The sequence below is a fragment of the Gobius niger genome (assembly GCF_951799975.1).
Source record: "Gobius niger genome assembly, chromosome: 2".
In the NCBI taxonomy this organism is placed as follows: domain Eukaryota; kingdom Metazoa; phylum Chordata; class Actinopteri; order Gobiiformes; family Gobiidae; genus Gobius; species Gobius niger.
The window spans coordinates 21372551-21393187 of NC_136853.1; the positions used below are offsets into that span (position 1 = coordinate 21372551).

General features: G+C 41.9%; 1 protein-coding gene across 6 annotated transcripts; it reads right to left on the minus strand.

Moving 5' to 3' along the window:
* Positions 1–261: 261 nt before the first annotated feature.
* Positions 262–20257, minus strand: mapk10 (mitogen-activated protein kinase 10). Of its 6 annotated transcripts, none has more exons than XM_079551359.1 (13): positions 19935–20256; positions 15277–15348; positions 13183–13352; positions 8506–8635; positions 7511–7569; positions 7298–7436; positions 6951–7116; positions 6597–6668; positions 4353–4535; positions 2975–3099; positions 2805–2868; positions 2652–2729; positions 262–1449 (listed from the first exon to the last, which is right to left on the minus strand). In XM_079551359.1, the coding sequence occupies exons 1-13, from the start codon at positions 19935–19937 to the stop codon at positions 1307–1309; spliced, it is 1404 nt and encodes a 467-aa protein (XP_079407485.1). In that variant the 5' UTR covers positions 19938–20256; the 3' UTR covers positions 262–1306. The 6 variants fall into 6 exon arrangements, with proteins under 6 accessions (XP_079407485.1, XP_079407487.1, XP_079407486.1 ...); XM_079551361.1 differs by having other exon boundaries at positions 15260–15348; XM_079551360.1 differs by having other exon boundaries at positions 15252–15348.
* Between the last annotated feature and the right edge of the window lie 380 nt (positions 20258–20637).

The window sequence follows — 20637 nt, forward strand, 5'->3', positions numbered from 1 at the left end:
AACTAAACCCTGGTCAGACACTGGACAGGAAGCCAAGCATATACGGTAGCTTATTCTAGAGACATCATCCTCTTAGGTGGATAAACATATTGTGAGTTTGTGTTTAAATCTTCCATTGTTGTTAGTAGCAATGCAGCTACAGTTGCAGGGGCCAAACGCAGGTCTTCAATGACATTAAAACAACAACAGTAGTATGTATGTTCTGAATGTAAACCAGGTCACATCTAAAGGTAAACTCAATTCCGAAGGACAAACAGTTTACGAGTGCTTGGGAGGTTGTGAGAATAAGGCAGAACAAAAACAGCAAAGGAATGGAGATGTGAGGGGGAAATACAATTCAACTGCATCCTTCAAAAAGGCACTTGCCATTTCCAGTGTCCACCAATATAAATAAGTTAAAGTTAGGTTGGACAAAACAAGGATGTGGAATAGACACTGTTTTGACCTTTGACAGAGGTTGGATGTGACTAGTTGAGATGTTCATGGATGCTCTTTCACAAATCACCGTCACTTCAGAAAACAGGCCCCCCATTTGTTCACGTCATGTTAGTTTACATAGTATAATTTTATACAGACTCGTATTTAGCATATTGTTTTCAGTCTAACCATGCAGGATAACAGCAAAAAGTGAAGGTTATGGGGGGAAACTCAAGTGTAAAGCAGTTGTGTGGCAAGGTGCGCTTGAAACAGAAAAACTCAATATTGTACTGGCCTTCTGTCCCATTCTGTGTTCGCGTACGACTGTACAGAATTACATTATTTACAGGTAGCATATAGGAGGGTGCGAGTGCGACCCCATGTGCAAGAAATCCCTACAAATCGACAAATCCCTGCAGAATTACACATAGACACACACATCAGGCAACCTTTCAATGTGGGGAAATGAGTGAGTGGAGGTCAGAGGTTAAATACAGCAGTGTTGTCACATAAAAGGGAGGATGTTTACATTGTACATTGGTGGTAAGCGGAATGGCACCTTGCCACAGTGGTTTGAGCTGAAATGCCTTTGTAAGAAGTTGGGACACCAGCAGCCAATAATGCAGCTTCACAGGAAATGCAAGTTGAAGCAGTACTTTTGCCTTATAAAACTTAGGGGCAGTATAAGCAAAGCAGCTAGATGTTCAATAATATTTGGGGTCTTGTTAAAATTTAAATACCACTGCTGTTTTTTTGAGCAACGATGCACAGGCTTTGAGATTTCATTTCAGTTAAGCTATTTCTTACATCTTTTTTAAAATGATTTTTTTGTCTGTCACTCGTTCGTTCACCTTCTAAAGAACATGGGGTTGCGCAGGCAGGCGGCTAGTCACCTGCAGCACCCGAGGGGTCCAGCAGAGGTCTCCAGGCTGCTGTCAGTGTCTGAGGCCAGGGTCTGGTCGGTGGACATGGAGGAGATATCATTGATGGAGGATGATGGAGGGAGGCTGTCACTGCTGTTCACGGCTGCACCTGTGCTACGGAAAGAAGCGCGCACCGGGGTCACAACAGAACAGAGAGACAAGTGCAAGACAAGGCAAACACAAGTCAAAAATCAATATATCATTTCAGGGACAAAGACATACAATCACACATCGTTCACTGGGACAGACACGGGTAAGGTTTAGTTCCAGCTGGTTTAGAACAGTGGTTTCCAACCTTTTTTCTTTGAAGCTTCCCCTGCGCACGCTGTTCTCAGGCCGCGCATCTAAATAATGGCCAATACGTATATTTCAAACAAATTAGAGTGTTTTATGCACATGCACTTCTTTATCAGTCATTTGTTTAAATGATTTTAACCAATATATTTGCTCAAGCAATATCACTTGACTTGGCCCTCTAATTAGACAAAGCTCTGCCCCCCTGCCCGCCCACCAAGGTTGGGAACCACGGGTTTAGAGCATCACACTGCAGAGTGTTTAGGACTGATTGTTTCACACAGATTCTGCATAAAGCATAGTTCAGGTATTCAGATAGGAAAGCTACTGTTTAATTACACAGTCAGCAGGTACATCAGATCTTTGGTGCATCACTGTCAACAAACTGTTGACAATAAATACTTATTTGTATGTCAGGTCTGGGTTCTACTGTCAAAATGTACAGGTGAAACTCAGAAAAATAGAATAAATTTCATTTATTTCTGTAATTCAACTTAACATGTGAAACGAAGTGACATATGTCAAGCCTTTATTTGTTTTTTTACAAGCTGTGAGCCATAATTATAAAAATTATAACAAATACATATCTCACTTTGCATGTAATGAGTCTATCATATATTAGTTTCACAGTTTAAGATGAATAACAGAAATGAATGCAGAGTTTCACCTGTAAATGTGTACTGCACATAAGCGCAATTATACCAACAAGACATGAATATGCTGCCCCTGTGTGGGCAACTGGCAGAATTACACTTGAAAGCTGATGCATCCCACTGGACTAAATCTTATGCCAACCACAAGATGTTTGTGCGAACACAAATCGTTCAGGTTTCATCCTGAGATCATAGCAGTAGCTTTTGTTTAAGTCTGAAGATCTTTTTTATCAAAGTTAAACAGACAGGAGGAGAGACAGAGGGACATGGAGGACAGCACAGGGGGACTACGTATATACAGGGGAACTCCAGTAAAGTTGTAAGAAATTCACTTACAGAGCCATTAGTTATGCAGTGAGAGTACCTGAAGGTGAAGGCTGTCCCTTCACTACGCCATTCTTCGTTCTCTCCTCAAAGTTCATCACCTCTTTGTAAATTAACTCTGCCGAAAAGACACACACATGAATCCGGATTTTATACAGTAGGTCCCACAGTGCTGGCACGGAGTAGCCCTTACCTTTCCACTCATCAATAGAATGTTCTCTCTCATCAAGTTGCTTATCATAGATCTGAGGTGGAGGCTAAAAGAGAGAGGGAGACGATTAAGAGACAGACTCTCTATAATGAGATCAACATAGTGATTTATGAGTTAAATGATGCTTTCATTCACTTCAGCTACAAACTCACCGCCTCCACCTCAGCTGGATCATACCACACGTTAATGTAGGGATGCTGTAAGGCCTCGTCTACTGATATCCGCTTAGCTGGGTCTATGATTAACATTTTAGACAGCAGGTCTCTGGCTTGGCTCGCTGCAAAGAAGGAAAATATACAGAGAGGGAATGATTATAAATTGATTGGCAAGACAGTGGGAAAAAGTCATTAGGTCTTCACATGGGTTATAAATAATTGTCTTGTGGTAGTTTAGCAGTTCATTTATTGAATTTACACATCACATTTATTTATTTATTTATTTTCATTATTTATTTTTATAATACAATTTAATCAGGAAATGCAATCCACTTATTTCTATGACATTGCAGTCCGGGCTCCTTCATTAAACTGAGATGCACAAACAAACCATGTAATCCTCTACCATGTAATCCTCTACCATGTAATCCTCTAACTGATTTGAACTATTGTGATCAGGTGAGTCGATCACATGGACCCTCAGATCGGTCACTGAATCAGTGGCCTGGCTATAGCGCAGCAGCAGTCTGCCTGGTCTACGTCAGCTCACACACTGCAGTCAAATCCCTCACCTCCCACGCTCTCACTCTCCGACTCCAAACCTGCCGCTGTAGCAGAGAGCGGACAGAATACACAAGTGCTTCTTACTCACATCTTTAGTGAAGCTGGTGCAGCAGCTGAGAAACACAATCAGCATTTTCAGCCAGTCATATTGTTTCAGACTGTCAGCTGAGAGAGGTGAAGTTTTATTTTGTTTAGTTGAGTATTTTGCCATTTAATATTCGGGGTACTGCCGTTTATCATGAGCAACCGTCCAGAAATGGTTGATGTGAGGATAAATGATCTGCAAATTTGGGGGAGACTGCCAGTCCTACTGCAGAGAGAGACACAGAGAGAGAAGCCTCTGCTGAGGTGGAGCAGGTCCAAAGATCCTATCCAAGTTTCGGGGTTTACGGGTACCAATTGTTTGTGTGCAAAATGCAGATTCATCTTCTACTAAAATACATACATTAGTGTTGACTTTATAGATTCAGAACTTTGCCACAAAAGCATATTTTTGCTCTTAAATATAATTTCATGTGATTGTGAAGATCATGTTATCAGCTTTCTACCCTCGTGGGGCCTTCAGTCATTTTGACCCGAAAGCCACTGGAGCCGGCGGCCTATCAAAATGACCCAAAAGCCACTGAAGATTTTTGTAAAAAGAAGCAGAAAAAAATATGAATGTATGGTTATTTTAAGGCTTTTTGGAGTGTACATTTTTTGACATTAGGGTCTTGAAAGGCTGCAAAATTAAGGGCCACACGAGGAGTTTGTCAATACAATTTAACAGAATCTAGTGCCGTGGACTAAATGCAGCATAAGAAGTGCTCACCCTTGAGTTTGTTGTGCTCAGAGTCAGCAGGGAACAGGCAGTCAGGGAACAGCTTGGGGAAAGTGAGGCCGGCATATTTGGGCCTGTTCTCCACGTAGTTCCTGACCGTGGGCTGGAGCTTCTTCATGAACTCTGGTGCGGGTGTGCCAAGCTGCTCAATCACTTTGTTCCACTGGTCAATGTCTGGTATGAGGGTTAAGGTTAAGGAAAAATCCCACAGTAATATGGTACATACATTATACTGTATAAAACAAAGAGACATTTTGCATTGGATTGTGCTGATGATTACAAAAAATAACACAAAACAAAAAATACCAATTCAATCAGATGCTAAAAATGATTCATGTATTTGAAGATTTGGACTGGAGTTTAAACTGTCTCACACCTGTGTTTGCCCTCAGCAGCTAAGAAAAACACTCCTGCTCACTTATTGTAGATCTAATTACAGATAATGCACCAAAACAAAACATTATTTGTGTGTCTTTTCTGGATGGATGGAAATTAGCTTAAAGGTGCATTATGCAACATGCTGACCACTCATACAGCCGCTTGGTCACTACAAGTCATATACGCACAAATATCCACTTTTTATTTCCACATAAAAAGTTGCATAGTGCACCTTTAAGGCTACAATCCTGTTTACATGTATGTTCATCAACATGCATTGTCCCGACCAACCAAATAAACAAACTAATACCTAACTTTTCAAAATGATACATAATTTAGACACACACTGTCACTCTTTCATCCGCAGCCCTGACTCTGATCAGGTCAGAGCTTAGAGCTGATCTCGCAATCAGCTCTCTACTAACCCAGCTTTTCTTACAGACATGACATGGATTACTCTGCTGGAGAAGAATCCCTCTCGAAAACACACCACACATTTCCAGAACAGCAGCACACAGTACACAGATTAACATGACCAGGCTATTAAAATATTCATTTCTTGTAATAATAATAATGTACTATCTGATTGAAGTCCATCTATACCACATAATGCAACCCTACGCAGCGCCATATTAAGTCCATAGGCAACGTTTAAAAAATTTACAGCAGATTTCAGTATTTATCAACTGCACCAACAACAAGTCACACTCACAACAAGAATCTAAAAACAGATGGCATTTTGTCAGGCAATTACAAAGTCATATGCAGCTGCTATTGAAATAAGTTGTTAGCAAGGTGCTTTTGAATGCACATAAAAAAAAAATCATTTGTTTATTTGGTCGGGGCTGTACATGTTAATGAACATACAAGGGGCTCATGTACATTAACATGCCATACCAGACTATTCACTATATTCCGCTCCGCTCTCTTTTTCCTCCTTTTGCCACGGATCGGCACTTCCATTGCAGTTCATAAAGCAGAGAATTAATGTTTGGCGAACATTCATTCCCTAAAATCTGATGTTTAGTAGATTTGTGTAAAATGTCCAACGTTCACTTACACCAAAATGTCAACACCGTCAAATGGCTTTGTGCCCATGTAGAACTGATTTTCTTTTGACTTCTCCAGTCCTATGTAAACTAATACAAATGAAGGGGCAGGCACAATTCACACCCCAGCAAACCTCCCGAATAAGGTGACCCATTGTCCCACAGTCGTACACACAATCCCAACAAGAAGGGGTTCAATCCCTGTGCGGGCCTCTCTGAGTGGAGTTTCTCTCCCTGTGTCTGGATGGGTTTGCTCCGGGTGCTCTGGTTTCCCTCATCACCCCAAAACATGCACAATAGGTAAATCCTCCAGCCAGGTGATTCTGACCATCCGCCTAGCTCCACATCTGGAAATGGGTCCCTGGGCATGCACTGCGACCGCCCACTGCTCCTTACAAATTTCTCCAGCGGCATCGGTTGATGGGTTAAATATGAGGATAAATGTCCCTACGGGAACAGTACACCTTAACTCTCCTGGCTCCAGAGGGAACCCTGTTCTACATGTTTTTGGTGGTAGGGGAAGGCAAAACACCCAGAGAAAAACTGCACAGAAAAGCAGTGATTGGGGAAACTGCCGTGTGCATGAAGCATTTTACCAGCCTCTGCGTCATGGGTTCGGGTCCTGGCTATGATGATTTGTTGTCTCTACTCTTCACTCCCATGGGCTGTCCTGTCAAAGGGATCGCATTTAAAACCCTCATGCTGTGAGGGGAGAGTGCTAACCACTGTGCTGCCATGCAACAATAACATAGGACCTAAGGTAAAAAACAATCTGATTGAAACAAATTTGTGAAAATAAGAAGGATACAATCTCTCCCTGGGAAAAGGATTTTATGGCGGACCATCTCTCCCATAATGCAGCCAACAGACCAAATATCCACTGCACACGCCAAGAACACGACAAGGCCGATCATCAGGAAAACAAAAGAGACGGCAATGGTTAGTGTTAGACAACCTTACAAACCAAAGGAAACAGACAGAAGAAAGCAGTGATTGGGTGAATCATTTTAATAAGTTAGACATGCTCCATAATAGAATGTGACAATGTGACTTTTCGAGAAGACTAACTGCTAAAAGCTTTCTGATTGCATCCAAAGTGTTACAGCAAATGAAGCTGATAGTTCATGTGATGTTACGTGCAATCAAGTAATGAAATACGCACCATTTTCTTTGTATCCCATTCCAAGGATGACCTCCGGGGCTCGGTAGTACCTGGTCACTACATACGGGGTCATCATGAAGCTGGTACCCGCAGTTCTGGCAAGACCGAAGTCCAGGATCTTCAGAGTACAGTCGGACTTCACTACTATATTGCTTGGTTTTAAATCCTAGGGGCAGATACGCAAATGCTATGAGTAAGACTGGACAAGTTCATTCCTTGAAAGACATGTGAAAAGTAGTCCCCAACACTGACGGTATAACTACTTTTTGTGCAACCAACTTTGTCACTTAGTGTGATTACTTATTACTTTGCTGTTATAATTGTGCCATTAGAATATAATAGTTTACCCTGTGGATGATGCCGGCGGAGTGTAGATGTTTGATGCCACACAGCATCTGATAAAGCAGGTATGACATTCGTTCATGATCAAGCTCCATCTGAATGACCTGGCACAAGTTGGCATCCATCAGCTCCATCACTAGGTACCTGCGGGCATTGAAACAAACATCAGACATTTGCAAAGGTTTTCAGAAAAGCATTGAGGACTTTGTGATACTTACACATCCTGAAATTCCTCTAATGATTTATGTGGTGTGAAGACGTTTAATAAACTGATGATCTGAAAGACAAAATTTGATAAATGCTCAAATACATACAGAAGAGTTACAATCAAAGGGGCATTACGTGACAACTACTGTATTTTTACTTAGACCCATCAAATATTGTATCTCCTACACTAGGGATCCAAACTTTTTTCATTGGATATTAAAATGTATAAACCGTGAAGGGCCAGGAGGCAATGCAGTGACAGTTTGACCTGGGTGTTTTAGCAGAGGTTGTCTATAATGATGAACCTTGCAGTTGCGGTTCATCTCTGTATGCCAATTCAACAAGAAGCCTTGGGGCTGTCACTAAAAAGTGAGTTGTCGAGTTGTCGCACTTTGGCCGTACCCCTGTCCCACACGATGGATCTCAGACCAGTGATTCAGGAGAAACAAGACGATCTCCAGCCAATAGCTCCCTAAAGGCTTTCTACATTTCTACATACACTTGATGAGTTTCATTTTAGATGCATTTTCCTCTTGCTACAAACAAAATGTATTTTTTTTTTTTTTATATTAACCTAACACAAGAATTCAAATATTTGCCATACTGTATATGGTAAATGGTAAATGGTCTCAACTTATATAGCGCTTTTCCACCTACATTAGGCACTCAAAGCGCTTTACAGCAAGGATCCACTCACCCATTCATACTCTCATTCATACACCAATGTACGCAGACACTGGGGGCAATGTGGGTGAAGTGTCTTGCCCAAGGACACAACGACAGTGTACACTTTCAGGAGGTGGGAATCGAACCCCTGATCTTCCGATCATGAGACGACCTGCTCTACCATCTGCGCCACCGTATATTTGCCATTGTGGCGGTTTATTGTTCTGAGACTCAGGACTAAAATGTGGTGTGATCCAATCAGCAGCTATTTATCTTCACTTTGCCGATGACTAAACTGCACATCAGTTTTGCAAAAGAGTGCTAATAATATATTTCTTACATTTTTATGATTGACACATTTCATGAGCACCAGCTCCCTGTATGCCCTCTTGGCATGGGTCTGGTTCTGGAACGGTCGACTCAGCTTCTTGATGGCCACATTTCGGTCCAAAACAGCGTCATAGCCGGCACTGCAGAAGAAATAAGAAGCATGAATGACTCATCTGTGTCGTCTCATGTCACTATCTACTTGTGTTGCCATTGGTCACAGCAAATACAACCAGTCTGCTGACAAAGACACGAGAGATGATGGACGACTTTATTGTTAAGACCGAGAAGGCAACACAAAACATCTGAGATGCATTTGGTGGGTGGTAGTGTGAAGAGGATGGGTGTAGAAGGTGTAGAAGACAGTTATTGATCAACATTGCAATAACATCATTTCACCAGTCAAAGGTCACAAATTTGATTTAAAAAATTCTGATATATGTAGTAAATGTGGAGCAGGTAGTGCAACTCTTACATTATACGTGTGTAGGAGTGTAGTGAGATGAAAAAAAGACAAATCTGGAAAGAGAATACAGTTCATTCAGCTCATGATGGATATCAATATACCATTTATAACTTAACTACATATTTTGGGTATATACCCAGCCCATTCACTCTTTCAGAGGAAAGAAAAAGGCCTTAATTAACATCTGCTTGTTGTATGTCAAACTCCTTTCGTCACAACAATGGAAAACAGACCTTATTTAGGCCACTGGATTAGAGAAATGTCCTCTTAACTATCGAGAACATTACAAAACACAAAAAAGCCCTTTGTGATATTTGAATTCAAATTCATTTAAAAGATTTTACTGTCAATTCATTGATATGAATCGGAATGTTCATTCTCTCAAGTCCTTGTTATGGAGTGGGGGTTGGGGAATGAGGGGTAGAAGCACGGGGAGGGCAGGGAAGGGAGAGAGTTCAGCTTCCTTATAGCCTGGTGGATAAAACTATTCTTCAGTCGACTGGACCTGGCCCGTGGATTCCTCAGTCTCCTCCCTGAAGGCACCACCTTGAAGAGACTGTGTGATGGGTGCGTATGGTTCCTGGTGATTCTGATAGTTTTGCGGGTGAGACGGGTGGAGTGCATCTCCTTAAAAGAGGGGAGAGGGGCTCCGCAGATCTTCTCCGCTGCTCTCAAGATGAGCTGGAGGCTCCTTCAGCAGGAGGCAGTGCTGGCGCAGTGCCACACAGTGATGGAGCTGGTCAGGATGCTCTCTATAGTCCCTCTGTAGAAGTTGGACATAACGGAGGCTGGGACTCTGGCTCGAGAAAGTAGAGACGCTGATTACTTTTTCTTGACCAGTGATGTAGTGTGCATGGTCCAGGAGGTTTGAGTCGTACTTGTGAACAGAATGAACAGGAGGGGCCTCAGCACACAGCCTTGGGGAGCCCCCGTGTTCAGTATGTTGGTTCTGGAGGACTTGCCGCCGACATGTACAGCCTGTGGTCCCCCCGTCAGAAAGTCCAGCAGCCAGTTGCACAGTGATGTGTTGATCCCCAGGTGGAGCAGTTTGTGTATTAGCTGCTTTAGGATTATAGTGTTGAATGCTTTTATGACTGAAGGATGGACTTTGGATGTTTTCAAATATGTAAATCAAATAGGGCAGGCATAGTGCAAGTCACTGCAATGAGAGAAATGTTGTGCTATGTCTATGGTTTAAAGGAAACAAAAAATAAAATTACACATAATTTGTGTAATGAGAATTTGTCACCATTACACCACTGGCCGTAAAAAGTTAGTCGTCCCTTAAATCTTGTCACTTGAACACAGAGGAAGACAATACAGAGCAAAGACTTTTCCGGCTGTGCTAGTTTAATGTTGAGTGGGTTTGATCTTGACGGGGTTGAATGATACATAGCGCGTGGTGTGTCTTTGGAGATTGATGCGTGGCCATGGAAACAGAAAAGCATTGATCCAATTGTTATTCCAACCAGTTATCAGTTATGTGACGGACAACTAAACTACTTAATACTTTCAATCTTCACAAGTCTTGACATGCAGATTTGAATCACTGCACTTTCACACATTGTCTTTTCAGTGAGTTGCATTCTGGGAGGAGCCTGTGGAGTCTCCAGGTCCGGTCCAGCTGATACAAAGGCTACATCAGGCTAAGCTGAACTCTGGGGGGCTATGCATCTTCAAGGTTATCTGCAACAAACTATTTATTGCCTTTCACTTTGTCATTCTTTTTGGAAAAATAATTAAATCGTATGATCCAGGAGATTTGGCTTAAAAATATCATGACCATATGATGCCAGAGGACAGCTGTGAGACCAGCCAAGCCACACAGACCAGCTTCAATTAGATTTACACTGTCTGTGTAGATCCTTCAAATGGGCACAAACCCAACAGTGTAGCCCACTCTTAATGTTAACAAGAAGAACACGGCACAGTGGTTGGTGCTCCTCGAGCAGATTCAAAACATCTGAATCTCCTTTCTCAAGGATCTCTTCAAGTCCTCACATTTCCTACACCATATTTCAAATTTGTTATGAATGAATGAAAATGTTAATATCACTTACTAAAAGCAAATAAAAAGGTTTAATACAAGAAAGGTGAGGGTTGTGGAACATGTTCACCTCAGAGGACTGGTACAGTGTTTCTTATTGCAGTCTTTTGCTATTAAATATGTTTTCCTAAACAGTTCTGTACATGTAACAAACAACCAGCATCTAAAAGTCAACTCTCTGGACTCTACTCCACCGGAGGCCCATAGTTGCTGCTCCATCCATCTATGACGACTTACAGACAAATCTGTGAAGCTCAACAGTTTTAAAGATAAAGGAGAAAGTGCCAAAGGAAAGGGAATCGACCTCAGAGGAGTGTGAAGTACACATACCTAAATGAAGCCTTCTGCATAGTGAAACTATCAACGGTACAAAATGACTGTGATGAACAGAAGTACATGGCATGATGATACTGTGAAAGCACACAGAAATCTGCAGCTCAGTCATTTGATGGAGATTGTGACACTTTCCTTTAAGTGCAGCCTTGGCTGTGGTTGTGTGCACACTGACAGAGAGGCTACGGAGTGAATTACAATGAACTATGAGCCTGCACTGGGACAAGGATTAAGGATTGTCTTAAGTACTCACGCAGCTAGTCCTTATGCTCCATGCAATCTGATTCTCCAACCAACATCAAATAAGCAGCAAGCAATACCCCAATTGTTAAATGCAGTACTTCATCTTGTGTGTACTGTAGCTATGTATTTTTACACCATCAAAACATTATGAGCATCTACAACCCAAATAAATATAATGTTTGTAAACCTTTTTTTGAGCCCAATTTTAATTTCTCCAGTTCAGGGAGGCTTGTCCCAACAAGCGTTTTATTTTAACAGTCTGTATGTTTAAAGTTTTGTTCATAAAAACTGCTTCAAAAATACAATATTGTTTCTTTCTGAATGTCTGTAACACTTGATCTTCCATAAAGTTTCTTCATTTACATTGTTTTATGTTCCGGCTCCAGTTCAACAGTCTACTCCATCATTATATTTTCTTGTCTAAAGTGCTTTGCCTTTGCAAATAATTTGCCTCTTAAAACTGCTCCTCAGGTGTCCCACAGTAGGCTCGAGGAGATGGCTTCATTGTCGTGATCCTCCATGTACGTTTTGATATCTTTTTTTTTTTTTCCTCTTTTCTTTTCCCGGATCCTGGAACTGAGTCTCCAAGTGAAAGGTGTTTTAACTTTATCAACATAAATTTTCCAGTAAACTGGGCTGTGGTCTGATAAGTCCATTGTTCCGAACAGTTTAGGAGGAAAGACACAAAAAACAATACAGTGGACATAATGGAAGAGAGATCCCCGAGAGACCACAAAGACCCCCAAATGTCACTACTGCCGGTGTGAGCAATAACAATCGGTGAGCATACAGTTGTGCCGATCTCTCTTCCAGTTTTTCCATAAAAAAATGTACAAGTTCGTCATAACCTGGACAAAATGAACAAAACAGATGCTAACAGACCACTTAGTAGAATAATAAAAACACTAAGAAAAGTGGTAGAAAGAGGGTCATTTTGAGTCGCATGTGGATGAATGGACTAAGTAAGAGAATTCATGGAAAAGTGCATCTTCAAAAGTGTGATTCCTTTTAGTTCTTTTTTTTTAACACCGGCACAAAGAGGTCGAGGTTCATGCAGATACATAATGTTGGAGGTTATGTGGGATGAAAAAGGCTCAGCACCATCATGTTTTTTGGAGTTGTCCCAACTGAGCAATGTTGCAAATTATTAGAAATAAAAACTCCAGCCAATTTTGAAACTATGTTCCTAGGTTAACGGCCAGATTTTATACAAGGATTTTGTCAATTTCATCTGTGATATGTCATGTTGGGTCGCAAGTAAGTAAGTAATCACTAGGAAATGGATGACTGATAAATTAACTACAATGCATCAAATGGCAACAAAAAAAATCCTATTTGCATTGAGACTTCATCATCAAGAAGAAGAAGAAGAAGAAGAAGAAGAAGAAGAAGAAGAAGAAGAAGAAGAAGAAGAAGAAGAAGAAGAAGAAGAAGAAGAAGAAGAAGAAGAAGAAGAAGAAGAAGAAGAAGAAGAAGAAGAAGAAGAAGAAGAAGAAGAAGAAGAAGAAGAAGAAGAAGAAGAAGAAGAAGAAGAAGAAGAGTGTGCTTCAGCAAACCCCCGTGAATATGAAACCATATACATAAAAGAGTTAAACACTTACCAAACTATTCCCTGAGCTCCAGAGCCAATGGGCTTTAGATTCTGGTATCGCTTTAGGACTGTGAAGGTAGAATCTCCCACTTCCACACTGTAGAACTGGTTGTCGACTTTACTTTTGCTCATGTTGTAATGCTTGGCAATATATGACACATCCACTTGTTTTCCAAATCCCTGCACAGACACAGCAGCAAGACATTACGCAATGAATGCAAATCTCGATCTTATTGATAAAATGCTGGTTTTCAATTATGTTTTATTAGCAAAGAAGTCTAACATACTGTCTAGTCTTGAACAACATTGTCATTTTGCATAATTTTGACTAAAATACTTTTTTAGCCCATTAAAGGTGCATGTTGATGTACACATACTAATGAAGTAACTACTACAAATACCACCACAACAAATATATCAGTTAATCACAGAGTAGTTAATTACAACAGAGCAATTGTTTAAATACAGCCCAGTTATAGCAGAGACAATGATCTGTGAAATGTAGACATGCCATGCAAAGCCTTCTAATGATGGAATAAAGTGCAGCGTCCTGCAGACCAGCGCTGGAGGCAACATTCACATTGCAGTCAGCACTTTATGGGATTTATGGGAACGCCACTGGAGCATTTATTCTTAACAAAAAACAAACGCCAAGCAAGATGGGAAATTGAAAGAAGAAAAAAAATATTCAACCCTTATCCAATCATTTTTAAAGCTACCTTAATGAAGCTATTCTCCATAGGAAACATTGATGTCAGTGGTAAACCCTGTTCTGCAACCCCCTCCCCTCACATATATCTCCACACCGTTCACTCTGCCTCCACACACGGCTCTGATGATGCATTCAAATGGAAAAGGAGATCTCAATAATCTGTGCACTACACACATTTATCAGCTGAATAAATAAGATATGCATTTGTTAACATTTAAAACATAATAGTTCCATCTAGAACACCATTTACAGTTCAGAGGTTTTCTTTCCCGCAACCCTCGAACGCCTCATACGCTACCTGATGGTGCAGGTTAATAATAAAAATGTCCTCTCGGCTCCCTAGCGATTGGATTATTTAATAAACATGGACATTTCAAAAGGGTTTTTTGGCTTCATCAGAGCGGCCAGATGTTTATTAGTTCACTATCTTTTGTAAACTTCAGTCATAATGCTAAATTCTGACTGTGTTAGTGACTGACTGTTCTGCCTGCACTCCCTACAGGTGTTTGTGTTTCCATGGTGCTGGGGCAGGTGTGTTGGGGGTGCACTGTGAGGTGAGGGAGGTGCGGAGCTCGTCTCTGCTGCTGTGGGACAAAGTTAACACGCTGTTTGGAAGGAGGCGCATCGTTTTACCATCAAAACACGCGGCTTGTTGAGTTATACTGAGTGGTGTTGCTGTGCATGTGCAGAACTATCGGCGCATTTCCCAACGTTCATTTTTCATTTTAAACTGTTTATAATCAAAGTAGCTTAAGGTAAGGATTAGGGTTAGGCTTAAATCCTGGAACGCATTTTCCAGTGCCGCTCGACTAAGGAGTGCATCTCGACGGGACTCCGGCAAATGGACTAACTTAGGACAGCTTTAAGGAAAGATTTCTAAAGTATGCGTCCTCTCTGAATATAGTTGACCTCACTTCACAGCTAAAACTGATAATCGGGTGCTGTGACCTGCTCTGTCACCACAGACACAATAGCTCTGTGCAACTCTATTCCACAAGATAATAGCATTTTCTCATTGTTTACTATCAGTCAGCTCCCCCTGTTTTTAAGGCTCACTATAAAATTGCAGATTACTGTCATTGTTGTATGTAAACTGTCTCCTTGGCTGAGTAAATAGTCTACATTATGACTTCAGATTATGTCCTTCTTATCAGGAATACTTGGTTGATCTCACATTATCAAAATGTAAATAATAAAAAAGAAAAGTAAATAACGTGCTTGTAAACTGTGAATTGTTCTGCAATTGTAATTTGTAAGTTTAAATAAATCATCTCAAATATGAGGAACAGCCAGTCAAAATGAAAGTAACTGTGGTCGTAGAGGGAAATCTGCTTGATAGAGAACAATATGGAGAATCAGTACAGTACCTTTTTACCTGTATGGAACACACACCTGGCAAAAGGCTATCTTCACATCCAGGATCGGTTGACTGCAGTTGTATAAGAAATGTCTGCTCATAAAGACCTGTAAGGCACAAGATAAAACAGTATTGAGATTTACATGTGTACTGTATCCTTTCATTTTGAGTGCATTATAGTGTCTAACCACTAAAGAACCATGGATTTGCATCTATTTGTAAAGATACAGTGTATACAATGAACCATCTACTACAGGGGTTCTCAATCGTTCTACCTCATAAAGTGTAGGTAACAATCCAAGCACTGCCAGGCCCAGATCAAGGTCAAAGATCAAATCAGGACAGAATCATGAGTAAAAAGGGGACTAAATTATGTGCAGTGATAATCAAATTATTTTCTTGTAATTCTGTATTCTGCACCAAAGATCTACAGTACATTGTAAATGTAACATTTGGAACAGAAAACAGAGCCTGTGTGCCACTGTGTGTCTGTATACTGATAGACCTCTTGTGCTCACTCGTCCCCATTTACATTAATTACTCCATTCAAGAAACGATCCATGATCGCTGCTCAGTCTCCGATAGATAGAAGATAGAAGAGATAATCGGTTATCCATTCAGCCCCATTCATTATAATGATCCCGAGCGGTCTGTGAAAATAACATGGCTGCTCAATCTCCTCCTACGAAACCTGTGGGCAAAAAGGCGGGAAGCCTCCACAGTGCTCCCGAGCCTGTCAATCATAGATCTGGACTTCCACTTTATAGTGGTGATGTACAAAAAACCGGAGTGGTTAAAAATATGACACCATGCCCAGCGTTGTCACATGGGTCATAGAAATTTTTAGGGAAAAAAAATCCTCTTTGGAGCCATGATTTTAAGCAGTTTAAACGAGGCCCAAAGCCACATATGAACCCTGTTTATCAAGTGTATTTTGGAGTCGCCCCTGGCCACAAGGGGTAGTATTGCAGGAACGTCAGCTCCCGGCCATGAGGACCAAAGAGAAGCGCGTTCCTCACCAATTGGTCAAAATAGAGCATTTTCCTCCAGCGCAAAATTATCTCTACTTAACATAAGCCAGTCTTAAATCGCAGCTGAACCTGTGCCGCCTGAAAACCCCCAAATGCCACCAGTGGTGCACATACAGTACATATATTTAGATTTACAGAATACTTGTGCCTAGGAAGCTGTCATTTCTCAGGACCTGTGCAGCATCACACTAATAAATCAAGCCACCTCTGGCAGCAGAGTGTGTTTATTAAAAAAGGCAATCAGTTTATTCTTTCTGTTTCCCTTTGGAGCTCAAACTCAGACCTGAATGTGCTGAGAGTGGTGCTGTAGTCTGGGCTAATACTGCTCAGCACCTTTTCCCAAATCTCCATTTATCATTGTGAGTGCGTAGTAGCCAGTGCGGCCTCATCAGGGCTCTGCCAATTCACTGTACCAGAGATTGTGTAAGCAAACAGCCTGGATATTCCAGTTTCATCCATGGTGTAAGGGAAAAGGGGGGAGTATTTGTTTGTGGCACACTTATTGTTGCTGTAAGCATACCAATCATTAAAACATTAAATTACAAAAATATATAGTGCAAATAATGCTCTTTGGCTAAGGCAGTGATGTTTTGTTTATGTGTTTATTTCTGTATATCTGTAAAATGTCTGGGGCAACATAAAAGCAAACTAATGAATCTTTTCACTGACAATGGCAAATGAGGTGAAGGCATTTCCTTCCTCTTCTCTCTAATCAGAACCCTCAGCGTTCCAGACTGAGGGTCAAATTGCATAACTCAATGTTGACACTCACTCATACATAATCTGTACAACCCTTGCTGTACTAGGGGTGGGCAAAATCACAATTTTCCTCGAGCCTAGATTTTGATTTTATCACGCCTCATGTGCAGTTACTCTCTTTATGGTGCCTTTAATAGGTCCTCAACAAAACCTGCTGCTTTTGAAAGTCCACGCTTCAGTGTGATCGGTAAACTGACGTGCCAGTCACTCACTCAGAGCATGACGAGCCTGACAAACAGGAAGAGTGAGTGGTGAAAACTGTCCTTGTTTGAACACAGGAAACAGAAATGATATAACAATCTCTCTAAATGATCAGATAGTGATGCAAAGTTTTATCATCATGCCCATTCTATATACATCACACTTATGAAAAGGACTAAGAGCAGTGAGCAAAGAGGCCCTGAATCCTTATCCACCCGTCCATCGGTTTGTTCCATGCCCTGCACATTAATAGTACAAACATGCCATGTCGCCCAGTCTCCTCTTTCTCTCCTGTTTTGGTGCATTACAGCACATCCTCCATTACACCTCCTCCTTCACTGAACTCCCGGACCCATCACGGCATTCCCGGCCTCCTCACTGTCCCACACTGTCACTCCTCCAACTATTCCCCATCTCTGAGTCTACTGGCATTAGCCGCAAACCGCCACCCCTCCCCCCCCCCCCAGCTTCATTGTGAGCACCTCAGTCTCCCTCTCCTCTCTCTCTCCCCTGCAGTATGTATGCAGCCATTGCCTCACTGTAGTGCCCCAGCGAAACACAGAAGAGGACCCATGTGGGCACGGAGGAGAGGCCGAACAGAACAGGCACAAGTCCAAAAGCATGAAGTTATGATGTAAACGTCTCCTGACTGTAGTCCTGTCTCTGTGGTGCCACTACCCTGCTACTCTATGAATAAACAATGCCGGCTAGCTGATATGCTAGCGGTGGCAATACATAAACAAGACCAAGCCAAGCAACTGAGCTGACAGACTCTGGAACTTTTGATTGGTTTATGCTTTGTGACACATGGCTAGTCAGACATTGATTTTTGTGCAGGCATTGGGGATCACATTGCTAAAAAAAAAAAGAAATAATAATACTCCAAAACAAAACAGCACAAAAACTGCACCCAAACCATTCCTTCCAGTAGCAATTCCTTTACTTCACGAGCAGTTACTTTGGTAAACATAACTCTTGATCTGAATGGACTTTCCCTGTCCTCGGCGTTCATATGGATGATAATGCTGTAGAAGACGCTAACACTTAGTGGCTCTGGATTATGTTATTGGTGGTGTGGTGGGTGGGGCACTTGCACTAAAACTATGGCACTGTTGTTCACTTACAATATGTAGTGGCCTATCATTGAAACATAGTTCAAAACTTCTTCATCCCATCCAGTTTATTGGACTCTTCTAGTCCCAAAACAAATAACATGTAGTCAAAATCGGATTCAGAGCTAGTCCTTTGCCCTTTCTTTGCTGATTGTTACTTCATAAAGAAGCTGGTGCTGAGGCAAATACATCAACATTTGAGAGGTTAAATTCAATTACCTGTAGGGTTCCAGAGAGAAGAAACAAACAACATTGAAACTTATGTCACAGAGGCCTTGACTTTGAGAAACATTGATCAGAGGGACCTATTCTAATGCGCTGTTAATTTAAACATCACACTCCAACACAGAGACCTGCCATTATACTCTCACCTCATGTTCACAGCCAACAAGGTCAGCAAGGAGAAGAGGATGCAACACAGAATCCGCTTTAACAGCCAGTATAAACATATGCTTTTGGTTTTTTTACTGTCAGCATTTTGTCCTCAGATAATTCATTGACTTTCCATTTCTAATACAAGTTACCAAGGTAATGCAGCTGCTGCTTAGTACCTTGCATAAACAACACTGACTTTTTCCTCATTCCCATTCTGGAAATCCCACAACGTGTAAACAACACATCTACATCCTAACCAATAACGACAACAATTACAAGTTGAATCGACTATGACCATAAATAGACAGCGTAAAATGAATAGTTTATATTCCACGGCCTTCGGAACAGCACGTCCATAAGAAAGAGAGCGGGATTTCCACACCACTGTTGACTGATTTTGCGCTTATAAATGAAACCTGAAATGAAGGTCATAACTGCTTTCAACATTTGTTTTTGACACTTTCTGATTCAAGGCTAAAGCAACATGATGATGCCATTATTAACGAATGTAGATTTGCGTGTCATACAATGATAAAAGACTACCAAGAGTACAAGATTAAAAAAAAAAAAAAAAAAGTAAAAGTTGTCATCAAATGAACATTGTAGGTTAAAGCAACTCTATGATGATTTTCAAGGCTGCCCCACATAACCTACAGTACAAGCGGGGGGTCTGCATAATGCAAAAGGTGCGCAGCTGAGTCCTGGTAGGGGAGGAGGGACCGCTCTACATGCAGGAAGGCCTACAGAAAGTGTTTTGAACAGCGTCATCCAGTAACCAATTGCACCACTTTTGCAATCCTCCCACACGAACCAAGCATCACAAAACTGCACCATCAAAGCAGGAGAGTCCGCAGCTGCTGAAGGCGGCTACTTGCAAACGAGCGCATTCTCAGTTTTTAGCCTTATGGATGATGCTGAGGATATAGCACAGCGGCGCATATACGAGGTGCCCAGAGGATGAGGGGACGGGGGGGGTGTTTTGTCAGGTCAAAACAACGCCATCATGGAAAACCCCGCACTGTGCAAGCGTGTTACAAAACCCGATCCGCGCCGTTTCTGAATTAGGGTTGCTCTATTTTTATTCCCACCGAGCCCTCGCGCTACTGGACTTCGTTAACCTTTTCCTTAGCGGTCGATATTCATCATCCCCTGCACTCTCTCCGGGCAGCTGGCTTCCAATCCCCGCACCAAACAAACCCGAGGGTCCGGCCTTACCATTCCGTGCCAGCTGATGACGAGCCCAGTCCTGTGACGGTCCTGTTCAAAACATCCTTACGGAAAACATCGCGCCGACCGGGTCCGTTGCGCCGATTCATAAAGATGGGGGAAGGGGGTGGGGGGGGATGTTCAAAAATGAAAACACGACGGAGAGGCAAAGCGAGCCGAGGTGGGCGGACGAGGAGGCTCCGGGATGCTGAATCACTTCTTCTGTCCTCCTGTTCACCACCTTGCAACCATTGTGCGGCAAGATGCTGCTGCCTGGACCATTGTAGTGCGAGAGCAGCGCGCAGGGACGGATGGGAGGGGCGGAGGAGAGGAGAGGCAAGGGGGTGTAGGGAAATGTGTTGCCATGGCGACAGAGCATGGGCACATGTGACGTCAAAGGACCAGAGAGAGAGAGAGAGGGAGAGAGAGAGAGAGGGAGAGAGAGAGAGGGGGAGAGAGGGGGGGGGAGAGGGAGAGGGGGAGAGAATGAAATGGGCTGACCAAAAAACAAACTTTAATGCTTTTCTTGCAGACATTAACCTATATATTTCTACTATTAATTCAATACAATATTAAAAAATGTATTTCTTTCTTTCTTTCTTTCTTTCTTTCTTTCTTTTTCTTCCTTCCTTCCTTCCTTCCTTTCTTCCTCTTTCTTCCTTTCTTTCTTTCTTTCTTTCTTTCTTCCTCTTTCTTTCTTTCTTTCTTTCTT